Genomic DNA, 17,765 nt, shown 5'->3' on the forward strand with positions numbered 1-17,765 from the left:
TAATGTGTGCGAGAGTAAGATGTGAGTTCACGCCTGTCTGGGTGCGAAGCCCGGCTGCACTAGGCAGCCGCCGCAGTACCACTTTGGCAGTTCTCTGTCCCCGCACCACTGTGCAGTGAGCGTCTGCAGGTGATGGTGGAGAGGAGGTGCTGGGCACAGGACTGTGCATGACCTGCTGCTGGGCTGTACCTCCTTCCGTAGCCCTGGGATCTAACATAGCTGGGCCTCCATTCCCATCCCCTAGGAGGAACGGGGGAGTGAAAGTGCTGGCGGCCGCTTTGCCCTCAGGGTGCTCTGGCAGTTGCTATCTCAGGTGCTGACCAATGTCAGAGGCAGCAGAGCTAAGCACAGGTGTGGGGCCTCCCTGGGTTCGGTGACCCTTACTATGCTTGCCCAGGGATGTGGTTCCCCAACATGTGAAGAGGTCTGGAAGTGCTGAGGCCCAGCCCAGGCCTGCACCTGGGAGTCCAGTACCTTTTGCCTCTTCCTAGGAGCTCCCCAGTCTTCCTCTCAGGGGATGATGGCCTGGAGCCCGGTGGAGCTACAGCGGACGTCCAGAGCCTGCAGTGGCCAGTGGAAGGGCAGCTTTGGGAAGATTCCTTTCAGCCCTTGGTCTGTCTACACCCCCCACCCTACCCTGACCCTTGTTCTCCAACCATGGCTTCAGGCACAGGACTTGTTTCTCACATAAAAACAAAACAAAACAAACAAAAAACGAAAAAACAGTCCCTGGCGAGGCCATCCCAGGTTCCTCTCCGGCTGGCCTGTCTGCTCCGTACCTTCATGTGAGGCTAATACATTTTTGGTACCACTTCTTCTTCTTCTTCTTTTTTTTTTTGAGACAGGGTTTCTCTGTGTAGTTTTGGTGCCTGTTCTGGATCCCGCTCTGTAGACCAGGCTGGCCTCGAACTCACAGAGATCCGCCTGGCTCTGCCTCCCGAGTGCTGGGATTAAAGGTGTGCGCCACCACCGCCCGGCATGGTACCACTTCTGGAGAGCTGCCTGCTGTCCTGGGCCCTTGCCTGGACTCTTGCTGCGTGAAGCCACTGCTATAGTCCAGCACCCACCCGAGCACGCAAGAGGCCCGTGTACTCCAAACCTGAGTTCACACCTGCTGAGGAGAGGGGTCCTGTGATACCGGAAAGGGTCAGGAGGACTCACCGTGCAGGGAGCTCCAGAGACCCTGAGCAGAGTCGGGGCGTGGACAGCCGTTAGCAGCGAGGTCTACGGAGAGTATGTGTGGCTGTGATCAGCTTTGGGGAGGGGAGGAACCTGGGGCAGCAGGTGAGTTCACAGGCCTCCTGTCTGTAATTCTGGGATCCTGTGAGACAGCTGAACCCCAAATCCTTATGGTCTCTGGGAAGGGAGCCTGGATGAGAACCCCCACTCTATCCTGCCTTCCCAGCTCAGAGATCTGAAGGATAGAGGTCCCGGTAGGTTTGGATCTTTGACTCCCCAAACACCTGAGCCCAGGAGGTGGTGGAGGCCCAAGTCCAGTGGTGACTGAAGTTAGTTGGGTATCACAGCAGGGGTGCTCTCCTGGGTCTCAGTGTTAAGTCATGGCCAGGGAAAGTAAAACACACCACACACAGACACAGACACACACACAGACACACACACACACACACACACACACACACACCTGTGTCACAGTGTGGCCTGTGTCCATTGACTGTGAACCTAACAAGGTAAGTCCTTGTCTAATGGGATACTAATGGACCTGGGACTCCCTAGGTTTGTCCCTGGTGGTTCTAAGGGTGTTGAGCACCTGAAGGGTTAGCAAAAGTCGGACTTTGGACGACAGGATTCCCCTGGGCAATCTTAGGGGAAGCAGTGCTTGCCCACAACTGCGGGAGAACCCCACGTTCCGACCATTGTGGGGTAGGCTCTCTGCCCATCCCAGGCAGCTTCCCCGCAGGCCCCAGGAGCTGAGCTGTGGCTGGCCAGAGCCATTGTATTGATCTGGCTGCTGCCCTAATCATTAATTTATGGAAGTTTCCGGTGCAGTCTGGGGATGTCAGAATGGAACACGGGAACAGGATTCCAGATTAGCTCAGGTGGCAGGGCCAGGGTGGGCAGAGCAGTCTGGGAAGCCATTACGGGGAGCATTTACTGTAAACAAAAGGTGGGGGATGGGCCAGGTCACTGCCCCCAGGGACTCAGTGGTGGGGGTGCACCAGGCCCCCAGGCTCTCAGCATGATCCTGGCTATGAGAAGACCGGATTGTTCTGGGATCCAGGGTCCCTTGGGACCTCAGCTTTATCTCAGCTACTTCTAAATCCTGTGTCTGCTGCAGGGAAACAGGGAGAGGCCTTTGCTCCAGCCTCAGGGCTAGAGACAAAGACTAACAGAAGATACAAAGGCAGGGCTCTGAGGGGTGCCAGACCTCAGCCAGCTTCTGAGAGAAGGCTTGAAGGTGAGCCCCAGATGGCCAGGCAAGGAGGATCTCAGGAGCAGTTCCCAGTTGGGGTGGTGGTGGGGGGGTGCCTCCCTGTGTGGCCTGGCTAGCTGGGGTGATGGCTGAGAGCATCACTGGCCGTCCAGGCCATAGCATAGGCTACAAGTTCATGGCCTTAGAGGGCTGCACCCCTGCTCTGCCTGGGGCCAGGGTGGTGGGAGGTGGCTGAGCGAGCCTTTTGAGACAGCAGTAAGTACACTCACTGTCGCCTGCCCCTTGATACTTTGAACTGGGGAATCCAGCATCAGAGCCAGAAGAGACATCTACTTCCCTACTATTGCGTCTGGACATTTTCCCTTGGGGCCAGAGACATCTTCCGGCTGAGGAAAGAGGTAGCCTGAGGTCCAGCCAGGGTAGAGAGCATTCTTCTTTTTCACCCCTTATAATACCTAATTGCCTTGGCCAGCCAGCTGGTCTGCCCCACTCAAGCTTGCTCACGTAGGAAAGGGGAGCCACCACAGCCTTGAGCGGCTCTGAGGGACACTCCTGGGTCCCGTCTGTACCATATAGGTGGCCTGTTGCAGGACAGGGTTGGGCTGCCTGACTCTTCATTGATTCCTCCCAAGGGAAGAGCCTGTACCCCAGGTAGCCAGTGATGCTGTTGGGCCACACATTTCATAGAAGCCACAGGACTGTGCTGAACCAGGCCTTGAGTCATTTGGGCTGGGAGATTTTCCTCATGAGAGTTTTCTGGGTCATAGGCTATAATGGCAAATTCGGCTTATAACCTGCCTTTTTATGATCTTTTATGTCTTTTATGATCCCTTCAGACAGTTTCTACCTTCGTGTGGAACTATCCTGTGGGCGAGGGGCTGGCTCTGTAGGAGGGCGCTGAGGTCAGGAGGCTCTCATAGGTGACCAGGAGAGGCAGTCTCCAGAAAGGCTTCCAGCCTCAGATCCATGGGGGGCCGTGGGTGGCACCCTCATCCCTGGCTTTTCTCTGTCCAGCACTTAACTTCCTGGGTCTGTCCTGGATTTGGATCGTATTCTCTGGAGATGTCTCGGGGATGTGGAGAGCATGGCTGCCCCTCCAGGCCTGCGGGGGAGGCCTTCAGACTGGGAATTGATTGTGTCACTGATAACAATAGGATGACTCACAGTGCAGCCGCGGGTCTATTTTTACTTTCCCAGGGACCATCTTCCCTCTGCCTTCCTCACAGGGGCACGCTTTTGTCAGCTTTAACTGAGAACCTAGTGACTTAGCATTTCCGCAGCGTTACCTGTCTCTGTGCCTGCCACAGTCTGTGTGCTGAACCCAGTGCCAGACCTGAGGTGCCATGTGGGACAGGGGAGGAGGCCTGGCCCTGTCACAGGCAGGGTATGTGTTTGGTTTTAGGAGAAGCATGTTCAAAGAAGACCTGTAGGTTTTGCTTAGGATTTTGTGCTAACTGTGTAAGAATCTATGTTTTTGACTTTCTCTTTCTCGACCGCTTTTTTTAGTTGATACACAGTCTTGATGTTGTCATCAAAATGAGTGTTTCCTCTGCTCCTTCCAGCCACCCTTGATTTGCTTGCCGCAGCAGGACCAATGGGCAGCACTCTGTGCATGATTCAAAGGTGCCAAGGACTCTTGTGTGTAGAAAACTCCTGCTCAGGCCGCTCAGTCAAGCAGGCGGTGGCCACAGGGAAACCAGAGAGGAAGAAGGCAGCCCTGCCTGTCTTTCCTGTGGTGGGTGTTTCTCACCCAGGGAAGCCTCAGTATCAAATGGGGGCACTCGGAACCTTAGATGCCACATTGAGAGAACATGGAAGTTCTCTGAGCTGGTGGGTTCGGCCACTGAGATACCCTGTCTCTTCCTGCTGGGTTTAGTTTAGTAGTTGTGACCCCGGCCAATGACTTGAACAGCATTCTGTGTGACTCTCTGATACCTCGCATGGTGACTCGTCCTTGAGAAAACGGCTACAGAGCTACAGGAACAAGAGAGGTGACTTGTCCCCATATAGCAATGACTACTTCCAGCCACACTCTGCAAAATGAAAGCTTCTTCGAAGAATAAATATTTTAAAAACCCTTGATTTTTGAAATATTTATCTGCCCCAGGAAGAGTCTGTACCCACACGCTTCAGTCGGTTGTACGACAGGAAGAGCATCTGGGGGCCTGGACCTCGGAGCTGGGCCATCTCTCCTTGCGTACAAGGCCGACCGTCTCCTCTTCAAACACCCATTTTGATTCGAGGAGGAGATGTGTACATATAAGAAGGGCCTGTGGGGAACTGAGCCAGTGTTTTCTTTTATCTACTTGATAATTCACAGGGTGTTTAACGCTGGGGGAGATCTCACCTCGCCATCACACAGCGAAGAGCCCTGGAGTTGTGCACGCTGTCTTGATCAGCTCTCACCCGGGCTCTTTCTTCGGCTCAGGGTCCACTTCAAAAGTGTCCCCTGTGGTGACCTTGTAAAAACAGGCAGTCTGCACCCCCTTTCCCTGTCTTGTCCTCCACTTACTTCTTTGTCTAGTGTGTTTTCTTCCACACCAGAGTTTTCTTTGTGTCTCCCCAATGAAGAAAAGACTGGAAAGACACCCCAGAGCTTTGGACTGTTCTGTGCTGGGGGGATTTAGCCAGACCTCTGGCTGCAATGGGAACCTGCATCTGGGGCTGGGCAGCAGGGCTGGGTTCTGAGCATCCTTGGAGGTGAAGCCAGGTAAGTTTGCTAGCATTGATGGCAAGTAGAAGTGACCCTGGTCACTTGGAAGAACAAGGCTGTTGTGAATGAGGCAGGTCTGGCGAAAGTCAAGAATCTCTGTTTTGTTTTGTTTTTTTTTTTTCCCACACCAAGGGCATCTTCATGTGGCCATTGGCCAATTCCTGGGAGGGTGGGTCAACTTAATGAACTCAGCACCCTTGTCTTGATAGGGTTTTTTCCCTGTACAGGCCATGTTGACTTCCATCACCGGGGAAACTCCCGTGGCAGCCACGTCTCTGGGTGATTTTATGAATTGGCTATGGAATGAATGTGCCTGTGAGGTTTGCGTACTGAAACCTGAAGCCACCTGGCACCTGCTTCTTCTCGAGGCTGCGGCCAGCGTAGTATCGTTCTTGCCTGTCTCCCTCACCCACCGCAGGAGCTGGCAGGCAAGATCCTCATGTGCCCTAGGCATCGGAGGAGACCAAGGATCCAAGGAGGTGGGCACACTGTGGGCAGCAGCGCCAGCACCACTCTGGCCCATGGCAGGAAGCTGAAAGTTGCTGAGAGGCCGCAGACAAGCCAGTGTCGAAACCACAGCTCTCACTGTGCACCCCCTGGCCTTGACCCTCGACTGATCCTGCCGGTTCTTCTCTAGGACCCTGGAGGCTTTCCTGTTGTTTGTTTGTTTGTTTTTGAGATAGGGTCTCACTATGTATCGCGACTGGCCTTAACTTAACATTTAGACCAGGCTGCCCTTGAACTCATAGAGATCACCTGCCTCTGCCTCCCAAGTGCTGGGATTAAAAGCGTGTGCAATTAATTATACCCAGCCTTCCTAGGAGGCTGCATCCCCACAAACCTGAATGGTGACTTCGGCTGTACAAGTGTCTGAGCGTGGAGCAGGACAGCTGCTAGGAGACTCCCACATGCCTCTGACCTGTTCTTTAATGTATTTTCTTTCTCATCCTTTTTCTCCAGTAAAGGCTAAATCAGGAAATTATGCCTGGGCTCTGCAAAGGCTAGTTGTCTCGGCTGAGTTCCTGTGTGAACTCATAGCCGTGAGGCTGACACTTGATGCCCTACATTGTGCTGGCTGCTGAGGGTGCCAGAGACATTTCAGTGAGCTTCCCATGGGCAGGAGAATGCCTAACCTGTTTCTCAAGTGGTGTTGGACTGGACTCTGGGCACCAATGGAACCAGGGTCAGGTCCAGCAGACTCCAAGTTGCCATTCTGGAGGTGGACATGGAGGCCACACTTCTCTTCAACTGTTGGGAGTGGGTGAGGCTGCCTAACTATGGGGGCCTGAGTGTGTTAGATTTCTTGTGCAGCTGTAGGAGGCCAAGGACCTCTAGGCAGCAGCAGCTGTATCTGAGTTCTGATTAGGCAGGCAGAGGAACCCTGGCCCAAAGCTTGCTAGCAGAGCCCATCTCCAGAAGCTGCACTGTGGCTGGCCCAGGCTTGTTCCTCTGATACTGTTCTCCTCCATCCAGATGCAGACCTTATTTTAGACCCTAAGGTCAGTGTCTGGCCTCTACTCCCAGCCTGCTGCTCCCGCACCTGATGCCAGACCCCTTCCCCAAGCCCTGCTCATTTCGTTCTGGAACCCTGTGTAGCACCTCATCACCAGTCAGTACTAGTGTTGGTCATGGATGTACTTAAACTGCAAGGTTTGGGGAGATTCTGGTGGTGATTGCAGCATATGGCATCTTCACCTCACTTCATAGCTCTGGGCAGAGCCGTGCCTTTGGGACGGGCTAGGGCTTAAGAGAAGAGCAAGGTATATGTGCACCTCCGCTGGACGGTGTCTGCACATTCCCACCTTACCCACCACGTGCTCTCCATTAATTCTGTTAGTTTTGTCCACATGAATGGGCTTGGACAGCCAGGCATCCGGTCCGAGCTGGTCGATGCAGTGGCTTACACTAAACAGCAACCATGCTTTCCTGCTCAAGGAGGGGCTGTGGGGCTGGCCGCCACCCACCCTGCTGTGGTTGCTTTCTCTCTGCCGTCTGCAGTTTTCTCCAACAAACAAAAAATGCTGTAAAGTGATGAGTGGCTGAGGAATGAGGTTCAGATGAGTTTGGGTCCTGAGGGCAACAGACAGACCGTGGGCAGAGGCTGAGGTTTCCGGCACTTGGTCACAAGCTAGGCAGCCCTGGGGTCAGTAGACAGCGGCCTAGAACATGCTGTCTAAAGTTGCACAGGCTTGAATCAGACGGCTGTGCGTTCTCATCTGTGAAAAGTGGACCCATTCCCTACAGGCCTTCCCGACCTGGTTGCCAGTCCAGATGCTTGGCACCCTGCCCACTTCATCTTACACCCCCCCCCCACCAACCCAGTTTCCACTTAGGCCTATACTAATCAGATCCCCACCCTGGAGCAGCAGCAGAGCACGTGTCTCATGCCCATAATCTAGAAGTGAGAGCCCCACTTGGCCCCAAATCTCCAGGGGGAAAGTAGTTATGGAGTGAATTAGTAATGTATCGCTAGCCACAGGCAGCCCAGGTCCTCTTCAGGGTAAGTGTCCATGCAGCTAGGCCCAAGACCCTGGGTAGACTCTCTAAGTGGTGCAGTGTGGAGTTATACACTTGGGGACCTAGGCTGCTGGCCTGGAGGGGCCTGGCTCAGTGGCAATGGACAGAAATCAGGGCTGCCTGAGTCCATCCCACAGGCCTTCCTGAGAAAAGGATAGTAAAAGAGACTGACACGTTCTGACCCCGTGGGAAAGCTTCAGTCAGGGCACAACTGGAAGTCTGGGACTCAGAATCCTCCACTGACAAAGATGTGGTGCACAGGCAGGAGGTGCCTGACTCACCAGGGCTGTGGCAGCAAAGAGGCTTCATCAGTAGGGCGCTGGTGATCCCTGGAAAGGACAACCAGGCTGTGTTGTATTTTTGTCCTGTGCTGCTCCCCACTGTTAATCAAAAGATCACTGCAGCCCCAGGCTTGTCCAGTGAGCTCCACCAGGGCAAATGCTCCCTCCTGTTGCTGGAGAACCCCAGAGCCAGGGGCTGGTGCCCCAAGTGTTGAGATGCGTGGGCTTCCGGTTGCACTTCTTTCAAGGGGTGTGAGGTCAGTGGAGTTGCTGGGTGCAGCTTTGCAGCAGAGGAAGTCGGGGAGCCTGCCTTGGCCCATTGACCCCAGTCCTGCCTGTCATCGTATAGGTGTTCCCACCCCATGGCAATCCTGCAAGGAGGGTCTGAGCCATCCTTTGTACAGCTGGAGTTCACCCAGAGACGTGATCAGCCCTCCTGAGGGGTTAAGTGGATGGATCCCTGATGGGCTTCAGGATTGCCAAGCAGGGGCAAACTTCTCAAGTGTGGCGCTTGCGCCTGGCACAGGGCCTTGCCACCACCTCACCTGGTGTCTCTTTGCTTCACTCCACAGTGAACTTCGACCACTTCCAGATCCTTCGAGCGATTGGGAAGGGCAGCTTTGGCAAGGTAAGGAAGAGTCTCTCGGGATGGGCCAGTGGAGGGTGGGGACATATGGGACCACAGAGCCACACAGACCTGCTCCATTTCTCCTCAGAGAAGCTAGCCCCATCACTGGGGCAAAAAGTTCAGGACTGTCAGGGAAGAAGCAGGGGCTCTGGCCTTTCTGGGGTCGTCAGTGCCGCCCTCCACCAACTTTCAGGCAGGGGCTCTTGGCTCAGCTGAGGACAGAGAGTGGCCTGGTCACCCTGTAAGGTCCTGTCACCCACCCACTCACAATACTGTAGCCATCTTGCAGTCTGAGCGGATTTCCTCAATAAGGGGCGCACTGTGGCCTAGCACGGGGTGCATCTTGGAAGAGCTGCACTGTGCGGCAGCTCCCCAAGGTTCAAGAGGTTACCGTGACCTCTGATCGGCCTGCCAACCGGAACAGCAGCTCAGGCCACACTGGAGGCCAGAGGCCAGGCTGTACTTAAGTCTGTTTCTTAGGTGTGCAAGGTGACAGAACCCAGTGTGGTGGCCCAGCCTGCCTTCTCTCAGATTAACCCTGAAGCTCTTGTCCCTCAAGCAGGGGGCCGCTGAGCTTGTCTTCACTTGCCTTGTTCTCTCTTGGCCAGATCTAACTTCCTGATTGCTGCCTTGTGATAGCTACAGATTGGGGGTAATTATAACGCAAAGAGACTTAACTAGGGCTCTGAAAAGACTGGAATTAGCCCTCGGCTTCTGCAGCATGGTGTGCTGTGGATGGACCCCTCCTGTACAGACATTTCTGTTCAGCTGTCGGGGCACTTCCCTCCTCGCCGGCCTCACAGCTGTCTGGGCTCTGTGTCTATTCAGGCTCCGAAAGTCCTCTCTAAAGAGATTGTACAGCTACCAGAGTACAAAGCACAGGGTGATTGAGGGTGATTAATTGCCTCTACTTCATTGTATCACAAAGGATGGCTGTTCTGGTGGCTGGAGCCTGGGGTGAATGTAAGTCAAAGCAGATGAGCACTTTGCACAGGGTTGAAAACACACCACAGGGAGGCGTGGCTAACATCCCCGGGTCCAGAGGTTCCTACAGGCCTGCTGCTGGGAGGCTGTGAAGATGCTTAGCCTGACTGAGACTCCTCTGTGCTGATGCTGCCAGAGCTATGGCGGGTGTGGGTAGGAGGGACAGGCAGGTGGGGTTTGTGGAATAGCAGAGGACAGCAGCTGGAACTGGGTTCAGGAAAACAGCTGCTGGACGTACTGGGATCAGGGGGCATTCAGAACTTAGGTCTGAAGAGGGCTAGGTTGTAGCACCCCACGATGAAGCCCACCATTAGTGGGCTAAGCTGGGGTCATGGGGAACAGGAAGTAGGTGCTGTTTTCTGGAGATCTTCCCATTTCCTTCCCCTGGGGGGGGTGGTTTCAGGGTACTCCTTATCCAACCCTTCCTTCATCTACTGTCCCCCACACTCCTTCGGGGGAGGAGCATTCCTGATCCTCAAGAAGGCATCTGGGGTATCCTGTCCTGTGACGCATTTGCAGAACCCCAGGATTATGGGTCCTCTGACCAAGTCTTGGGTTTGAAAGCTGTTGGCCTGGGAACAGGCTGCTGTGGGGTCGAGGAGACAGGCACATTTTCTGAGATGGCAGGTAGTACAGTTGGGACACTCCTTCCTGATCCCAATCAGCTGCCTACCTAGGCCACTGGGAGTCTTTGGCTGCCTGGTGGGTGTCTGAGAGAATAAAGCCTGTCACAGGTTGGGTTGTGTTCTTCCAGCTACTCTCAGTGGCCACGGTAGTAGACCCAGACAGGAAGCAATGGGGCCCTAGAAAGGAAGCTGGGATGTCTGGTAGATCTGAGAAGGTATCCACTTGTATGCTGTGCTCCAGAGGGTGTGTTCCCTGCAGAGGACTCTCTATAGGTGAGATGAAGTCTACGGAAGCCCTGCCGAGTGCCTGGTGGTGGCAGAGTGTGTGCATTTGAGATCAGTGTTTCCAATCCAAAGTTTCTTTAACCAAGGGCTACTTCACCTGTTGGGGTTATGACTCTTGGGGATGGGCTATACCAATGTGTTATAACTAGTCCTTGACTTTTTCCCCAATTTCTTTGAAAAGAAACTGGTAGACTACATTTAACATATGTTTGTCATCTATGCGGTTTCAGGTGTACAGTCCCATGTTCCCATGGTCATGTTGTGTGACTGATTTCAGTTACTTTCATCTTGCAAAAGAATGAAGCTGTCTCCGTTAAGTGATAACTCTCCCTTGCCCCCTTTTCAGGCCCTGGCAGCCGAGTTCTGCTTCTATCTCTGGTTCTGAGTACTCAGGACACCTTGCCTTGGTTATTTCTAGCTTCTGTGACGGAAGCACCACATACTGGATGCTCGAGCAATAAATATCTCTCATAGTTATGGATGCCAGAAGTCCCAAATGAAGGCAGATATGGTGTTTGGTGGGGACCGACTTCCTGGCTGTGTCCTCACTTGGTGGGAAGAGGTCAGAGTTCCCTGGGGTCCCTCATCAGGTGTGTCCTATTCATGAGTCCCCCTCCCCCCCCCACCTTCATGATCTGCTACTATCACCTAGTTGCTTAAAATGTCAATGTACAAATCTGGGGGCACACAAGCCTTCAGTATGCTGTAGTGAGTGGAATTATAAAACACCTGTCTTTTGTTTCTGGTCGGGTCCTTGTAGCAAAATACCCTCCAAGTGTGTCTGCTGTAGCATGTGTCAGAATGCCTTCCTCTGAAGGTAGAGCGATCCTATTGATCCTGTGTGCAGTGATTTCCTGTTGATGAACTCTTGGGTTGCTTACACAGATGGACCATTTGTGGGCCCTGCTGCTGCCATGAATGTGAGCCTACAACAGTAGCTGGATTTTCCCGCTTTAAATTCTGTTGCTGAGAGGTAGAATTGCCATATCACAGGGCAGTCTTACATATCACCTTATAGGAACTGCCACGCTATTTCAGCAAAGACTAAATCATGTTACCTTGCCACCACAGAGGGTACACCCATCATTCCACATCCTTGCCCATACTTGTCTGGGTTTCTAAGGTTGTAGCCTTCCCAGTGGAAGCGAGAGGCTGTCTCTTCGTGTTTTCCCTGATGGTGATAGGTCTGCTGATGAAGTTTCTTTTTTTTTTTTTTTTTTCTTTTGGTTTTTCGAGATAGGGTTTCTCTGTGTAGCTTTGCCACTTTCCTGGAACTCACTCTGCAGCCCAGGCTGGCCTCGAACTCGCCAGAGTTCTGCCTGCCTCTGCCTCCAGAGTGCTGGGATTAAAGGCGTGCGCTACCACCGCCGCTGGGCTGATGAAGTTTCTTATGTCTCAATAGGAGCCTGTGAGGGCAATGTCTAGGTGTCTGGGACTCAGGCCTCTGCTTTAGAAACTCTGGGCTCCCCTGGCCTCCTGTTGGGGTATTGAGGGCTGATTTTGTTGTAATGGATTTGTTGAGCAGGAAGCACCTTAAAGCTGTTCCTGGGAACAGAATCTGCTGGGTTGTTTCCATAAGGTGGAGTGAACTGGGACACACGGGCAGTTGCTTGGGAATACAGCTGAAGTCAGAAACACAGACTAGAAAGACAAACGACTGCCGTGGCAGTGAAGGTGAAGGCTAGAAGAACCCACTAGCTGAAATGACCATCATCGTTGTGAGCACAAATGACCTTGGCCCTGACCACCTTTTGGAGACACCCTCTGAACATGGGCTTTGCAAGGTCCTTCTTCATCAAGTGTGAACTGGGTGCCCAGGGTCACCTGCATGTGGCAACAGGATCCAGTAGCCCCCTGACTCAGGCGTCAGAACTTCACACTTGGCTTTCCGGTTTAACCAAAGCCCCAAGAAACATCCTGTCGGAATCCTGGACTTCCTGTAGGAAGGGTGCTGTTGCTGGACAGACTTGCTGTCCTGCCAGGCTTCCGTGCATTCTGGAAATGGCAGGCTGGCCTTGAAGAGCAGGAGACATAATCAGACCTACCAGTAATTCAGAACTGAGAGAAGGCGTGTCTTAGCACAGGGAGTTTTATTCTCCAAGAAGAGAGGGGGCTGGGGCTGGGCCAGCTTCATTCTTCAGCCATGGGAATGAAATCCGCATAGGTGTGGGGATGGAATAAAGCGGTTTTTTGTTGTTGTTGTTTTTTTTTTTTCTGGTCCTCTGGGGCATCATGACAGCCTGGCTACTTTCAGAGGATGCCAGGAGGGAGTGAGCTTCAGATGGGATACTCTCCTGTCTGCAGCAGCGCCTCTTTCAGAGCTGTGGAGCATTCAGGTTCCTCCCCGTGAGTGTGTGGTCAGTGTGCACCTGCCCCAGGGTTCTAGGGCCTTTGCAGGAGGTGGCACAGCACTTAACACCCCCCCCCCATCTTCTCCACTGACTGATGTTTAGGGAGTGATGTGGCTATAACTAATTCCAAGACATATCATCCAGGTGAGAATAGTCAGGGCTCTGAGAAAATCAATCTACTTTCCTGTCGGTATGGATGCTTGTCCGGCCTTTCGACTTCAGCGCCTACCTTTCCCCGCATTGTCCTCTCTCACTTTTAGCTCATTTGACTAAAACCTTGGTATTCTCTCAGGCTGGAAGAGGCTGTATCTGAGAAGTTCACCCTCCCCAAACTGTTCTTGTTTTAATTCCAAGAAATTGGATTCTAGCCCCAGCTACCATTATTGCTGGAGCCTCTCTCTCTCTCTCTCTCTCTCTCTCTCTCTCTCTCTCTCTCTCTCTCTCTCTCTCTCTCTGTGTGTGTGTGTGTGTGTGTAAACTGACCACAGAGGATTTCTTATGTATAGTAACATTTTTATACTATATACATAATTTCTTATGTATAGTAACATCACAGCAAACAAAAATGAGTATCCCCAAAATGTGGTGAGATCTGAGAATCAGCGTTCCCTCTTCCTGGGAGAAGGACACTCAGGGAGAGTACATGACATATCTGGGAGCACCCAGAGGTCCTTGTTGGCACAGGTGAGCTGCGCTGGCTTGTGATCAAGCCTATCTGGGGGCAGGTCTGCCTCTAGGGTCTCTATGAGGGGCAGGCCCTCCTGGAGCAGGCCAGATTGTGGTGAAAGGGAAAGACCCTGGAGGATGTGTCCTCAGCAGCTCTGGGGCATTCTTGGAGAACCTTCCTGCATTTGTTGGCTCTCTGTCCTTTACCTCACAATATTCAGTACCACAAAGTGGCAGGCTTGGGGATGTCACCTGACCCCTTCCTTTATGTGCCCCATATTTTGTTGTTCTTAGAGTTGTGTGTGGTGTTGTTCTGTATGGTGTTGATTCTTGTAGTGAGGAATTCAGTTTTCCATTTGGAGACCTGGTTGGTCTGTGCCTCCCAGCCGTGGTCCTGCCCATCAGCACCCTCGCTGTAACACCTCCCCATAGTGAAGGGAAAGCCTCCTCTCTTGAGCTCCATTATGGCTGGGAAGAGGCTGGACAGCCTTGGATATAGGACTTATACCCAGTCAGGGGTCCAGGCAGTCAAGGTAGTGATCTTGCAGCCTATGGACACTTCTTGCTGGGAAGACAGGACCAGCTTCCGGCTTCCAGTAGGTGTGGGGAGTTTTAGAAGCATGTTTCCTGTGATGTGCCAAATACGCTCAAGGCTGAACATTAATGTCAGTCAGTGCTATCTATAGGGCAAAGTGGCGGTTCTGAAGATCCTCTGAAAAGTGTCATCAGCAAGTGGAAGATCAAGGGAGCCCTAGGAAGATCCAAGGAGATGCATGACTCCTGGGTCTGGATGTCCTTTAGGGAGTGCAGGGGCCCTAGTCCAGGTGGGGTGTTAGTACTTTGATTGGCTTTGGGACAGCAGGCATAGTTTGTTGTTATGGCAGGAATGTTCCTCTGCTGAAGGCCTTATGGGCCCAGTTTCAAACTGGATGGATCTCTCCATTCACCTTTCTCTGTGCCCTCCCTAATGCCCTGGTCACTCTCTGTTCCTTAGACTCTCTTTCTGTCCCCAGGCTACGACCAGCCACAGGTCACACAGAGGCTCCAGGGTGCCTAGACACGGTGATCTCTAGGGAGGGAGACCTGGCCCCTTTCTGCCCTACTACAGTCTGGGCATGAGGTCTCACCCCAAGGAGCTGGACCTAGCACTGTGGCTGCAGAGCTCTCACGGAAGAACCGATGGAGCCATGATATGGGAAAGGAGAGAGTGCACCCCGGTAGAAAGGCTCAGGCCCAACACACAGACAGCAGTTGTTGGCTCTCTGTCCTTAAGCTTATGGGAAAAGAACTAAGAGAGTTGGGGGCAAAATGCCTTTGACATAGTCCCCAACCACTCCAGCAGTTCTGCCCCTCCTGAGTCTCCAAATCCTCAGCTAGATCCAGGAGAGGCTCCAGCCAGAGGAAGATGATCCTCAATGTGGACGTGCAATTTGGGGGCTTTGGGCTGGTGTGAGGCTGGGCCAGGGCCCCCTTGCCTTTCCCTGACAGATCTGTTAACGTGGCCCCCCAGTGATGACACTTTGGCTTTGCCCAGCATTTCAGAGACAAGACAGCACTGTGGTTGCCATGGCAACCCCTCAGTGGCTGCCTCCTGCCAGGAGTATTGTGGGACATCACTGAGCCGATGGTTCACTGAGTCTGTCTTGCAGAGAATCTGGTTCTAAGTTGGTCCACACAGCAGCGGGAGGCCATTCATGGCCACAGAGAGCTCATAGATGCCTGACTACTGAGATGTTACCCAGTTGTTAATGCTGAATCATGGGTCCTGGGTCACCTCTGGGGCTGCTGGAGCCAGTTCATCCTACAGCCCGTATGGATCACCCAAGACACCAGGATGAGAAGGTCATTGGGAAGCGGCCTGTGTCAGCTTAGTTGGGCAGGTGGTACCATCTAGCCTCCATCTTCACAGCCAGTGGACTCTGACACCAGCAGGATGGAAGTTAGTGTGTTGGCAGCAACTTACCCTTTGGTGCTTGTGCCAATGTCAAGTGACTGTCTTGACTTTCCCGTCAGCTCCACTCTTCTCCCAAGACAGTCAGACCTTGGATCCTGAACTCTAGGGTCTAGCATCTCAAATCTTTGTGCTGTGGATGTCAGGGCCATTGCTTTGTGGTCCCATCATAGGACCGGCTATCCCAATGTGGGTAGCGTCTATGGCCAGCATCACTAATGTAAGCTCAAGGTGGCCATTAGAGTCACCAATGTCAGTGACAACTACAGAAGTCTCTGCCTGCTCCAGATGCTGCTGACCCTGAGTGCATGTGCTCCTTGCTCATGCTTGAGCCTCATTTCCCCAGTCGTGGCCGTCTGGTCCTGCAGCACGCAGGCTCTGGCTAAAGCGTCGGCCTGGTCCCCTCTCACAGACAACCTGTGGCGTCTACCCCATTGGCAGAGGTGGATGAGAACTTCCTAGGGCCAAGCACATTGAGTGGGCTATCTCATTTGTCAGGGAGTGTGCCCCGGAGACCTCAAAACAATGGCAGCTGTTGGCTATATTGGCTGTGACCTGAGATGGTTTGAAATTGACTCTTGTTCGTACTTTTGCTGATTTTGTTCATTGTAAAAAAAAAAAAAAAAAAAAAAAAAAAAAAAAAAAGAGGGCAGAAAACATGCTTGCACTAGTGGAAGAGGAGAGAGGTGAGAGACTCCTAGTGGGACCTGATGTCTTCTTAAGGGATCACAGCAGCAGTTGGCTTTGGGAGGGCAGTAGAGACACCCAGAGTGGACGGTTGTCAGGTCTGAGTGAGTCTCATACAGCTGGCCCAGCTGCAGGGTGCTTGTCCTCAACCCCCAGCCCCGCCACTTCAGAGCTCTGCCACTCAGGCCCAGGCTGACTCTGAGTTTTAATTTTGAGTGAACTGTGAACTTTTCTGCCTCGGACCTTCATTGGAGAAGTGGTCTTGGGGCACTCAGTCTGCCTGATATCCTATGAACTTCTCTTCTGTGGGCCTCCAAGCACAGACCTCTCTAGAAGCCATCTGGGCCCTGTCCTCACCCCAGGACACTCTCTGTGCCCTCCCACGCTGAGGGGTGGGGAGGCACCAGTGGCCTTTTCTCATGAAAGCCAGGGCTGCTGGCCGCAGTGGCTTTGAAGAAGGGAAAATGCTGAGGATCAAACAGGACTCCATCCCTTCCTGGATTGGAGGTGAAAGAAGCCCACAGGAGTTCTGAACATAGCTACTGCGGGGGATTCTTCAAAGGTCAGGAGGTGAGGTCCACACCACCCACAAGAGGCTGACCGAGGAGAGGGGCTTCCTCCCTTACTAGATGGGAAGAGATGTTTTCCTGAGAGGGGCTGTGCTCTGAGGCTTGGCTGGGGTTACCACCTGGGCTGTGGCAGCCCAGGAGTGCCACAGGAACTGTGGGTACCGTGAGCACCAAGGATGCCATGCGGGCTGTGAAGGCTGAGAATGCTGCGCTCTGGGGCATCAGCAGCCTGTTGCAAGTCCCTCTTCTAACAGCTGGGTTCTGGACTTGCCTCTGCCGCCGCCATAGGACAAAGAAAGCCTCCTAGCCACCGCCCCACAGAGCCAGCGTGCAGCAGAGCATTTATCACATGCTCCTAAGTGGGCCAAAACACGATGTGAATGTGCCAGGCTTGCCTCTCAGGGTCACCCAGGCAGTGCTGGTGCCTTAAAAATAGCTGTTTCCCTCGAGACAGGCTCAGGCAGAGAGCTCTTGCTTTCTTCCCTGCTTAGGCGTGTGAAGGCCATTGTCATCCTTCCGCTAAACCTGGTCCTTGTGTAGTCTTGACTTGGAAAGACCAAACAAGGGTGTCCTGAGGGTGGCCCTGCTGACTTCCAGGAGCAGTTGCCCCCTGCTTGTTGGGCCTGGAGGATCTCCTCTTGCTGGTGAAGCTCATGGGGCTGGCTAACACAGCTGTCCAGGAGTCAGGCCATGCTCTGAGGTTCACAGGAGGCTGTGGGTATCTTGCATGAGGTTGAGCCTGCTCACCATGTACCTTATTTCCCTCTCTGCCCCGGGTGGTTCCAAAGGCCCATCTCTGCTCTGAGACAGCTGAATCAGCTGCCTCTGTGTGTCGTGCCGTTGTGGGAGCCTCATGATAATTCACAAGTTTCTAGGGCCAGGACAGTAGAGCAAGTATGGACCCTTGCCATGGAAGGCTGCTGTCCTCATTTCATCCTAAGCCTTGGGTTCCAGGCCTCTGCATAGAGCAGAGCTAATGCTGACTGTACCTCTCCACTGATGACTGTGAACAGTAGCTTTGGGTCTATCCACAGAGCAAAAGTAGACCTGACCACCCCTGTGGAGGCCGTTCCTCTCCCTTGACTCTCTTATGCATGAAACTGAATTACAGAGAA

The 17,765-nt window shown here is 53.2% G+C and overlaps 1 protein-coding gene across 1 annotated transcript in view; it reads left to right on the forward strand.

Moving 5' to 3' along the window:
* Positions 1 to 17,765, forward strand: part of Stk32c (serine/threonine kinase 32C) — an 87,100-nt gene that overhangs the window by 42,625 nt on the left and 26,710 nt on the right. Inside the window, exon 2 of the mRNA XM_028869421.2 lies at positions 8,476 to 8,531. Coding sequence (XP_028725254.1) covers positions 8,476 to 8,531 — 56 coding nt within the window. The remainder of the gene's footprint in view (positions 1 to 8,475; positions 8,532 to 17,765) is intronic.

This window comes from Peromyscus leucopus, chromosome 1, assembly GCF_004664715.2.
Source record: "Peromyscus leucopus breed LL Stock chromosome 1, UCI_PerLeu_2.1, whole genome shotgun sequence".
NCBI lineage: Eukaryota > Metazoa > Chordata > Mammalia > Rodentia > Cricetidae > Peromyscus > Peromyscus leucopus.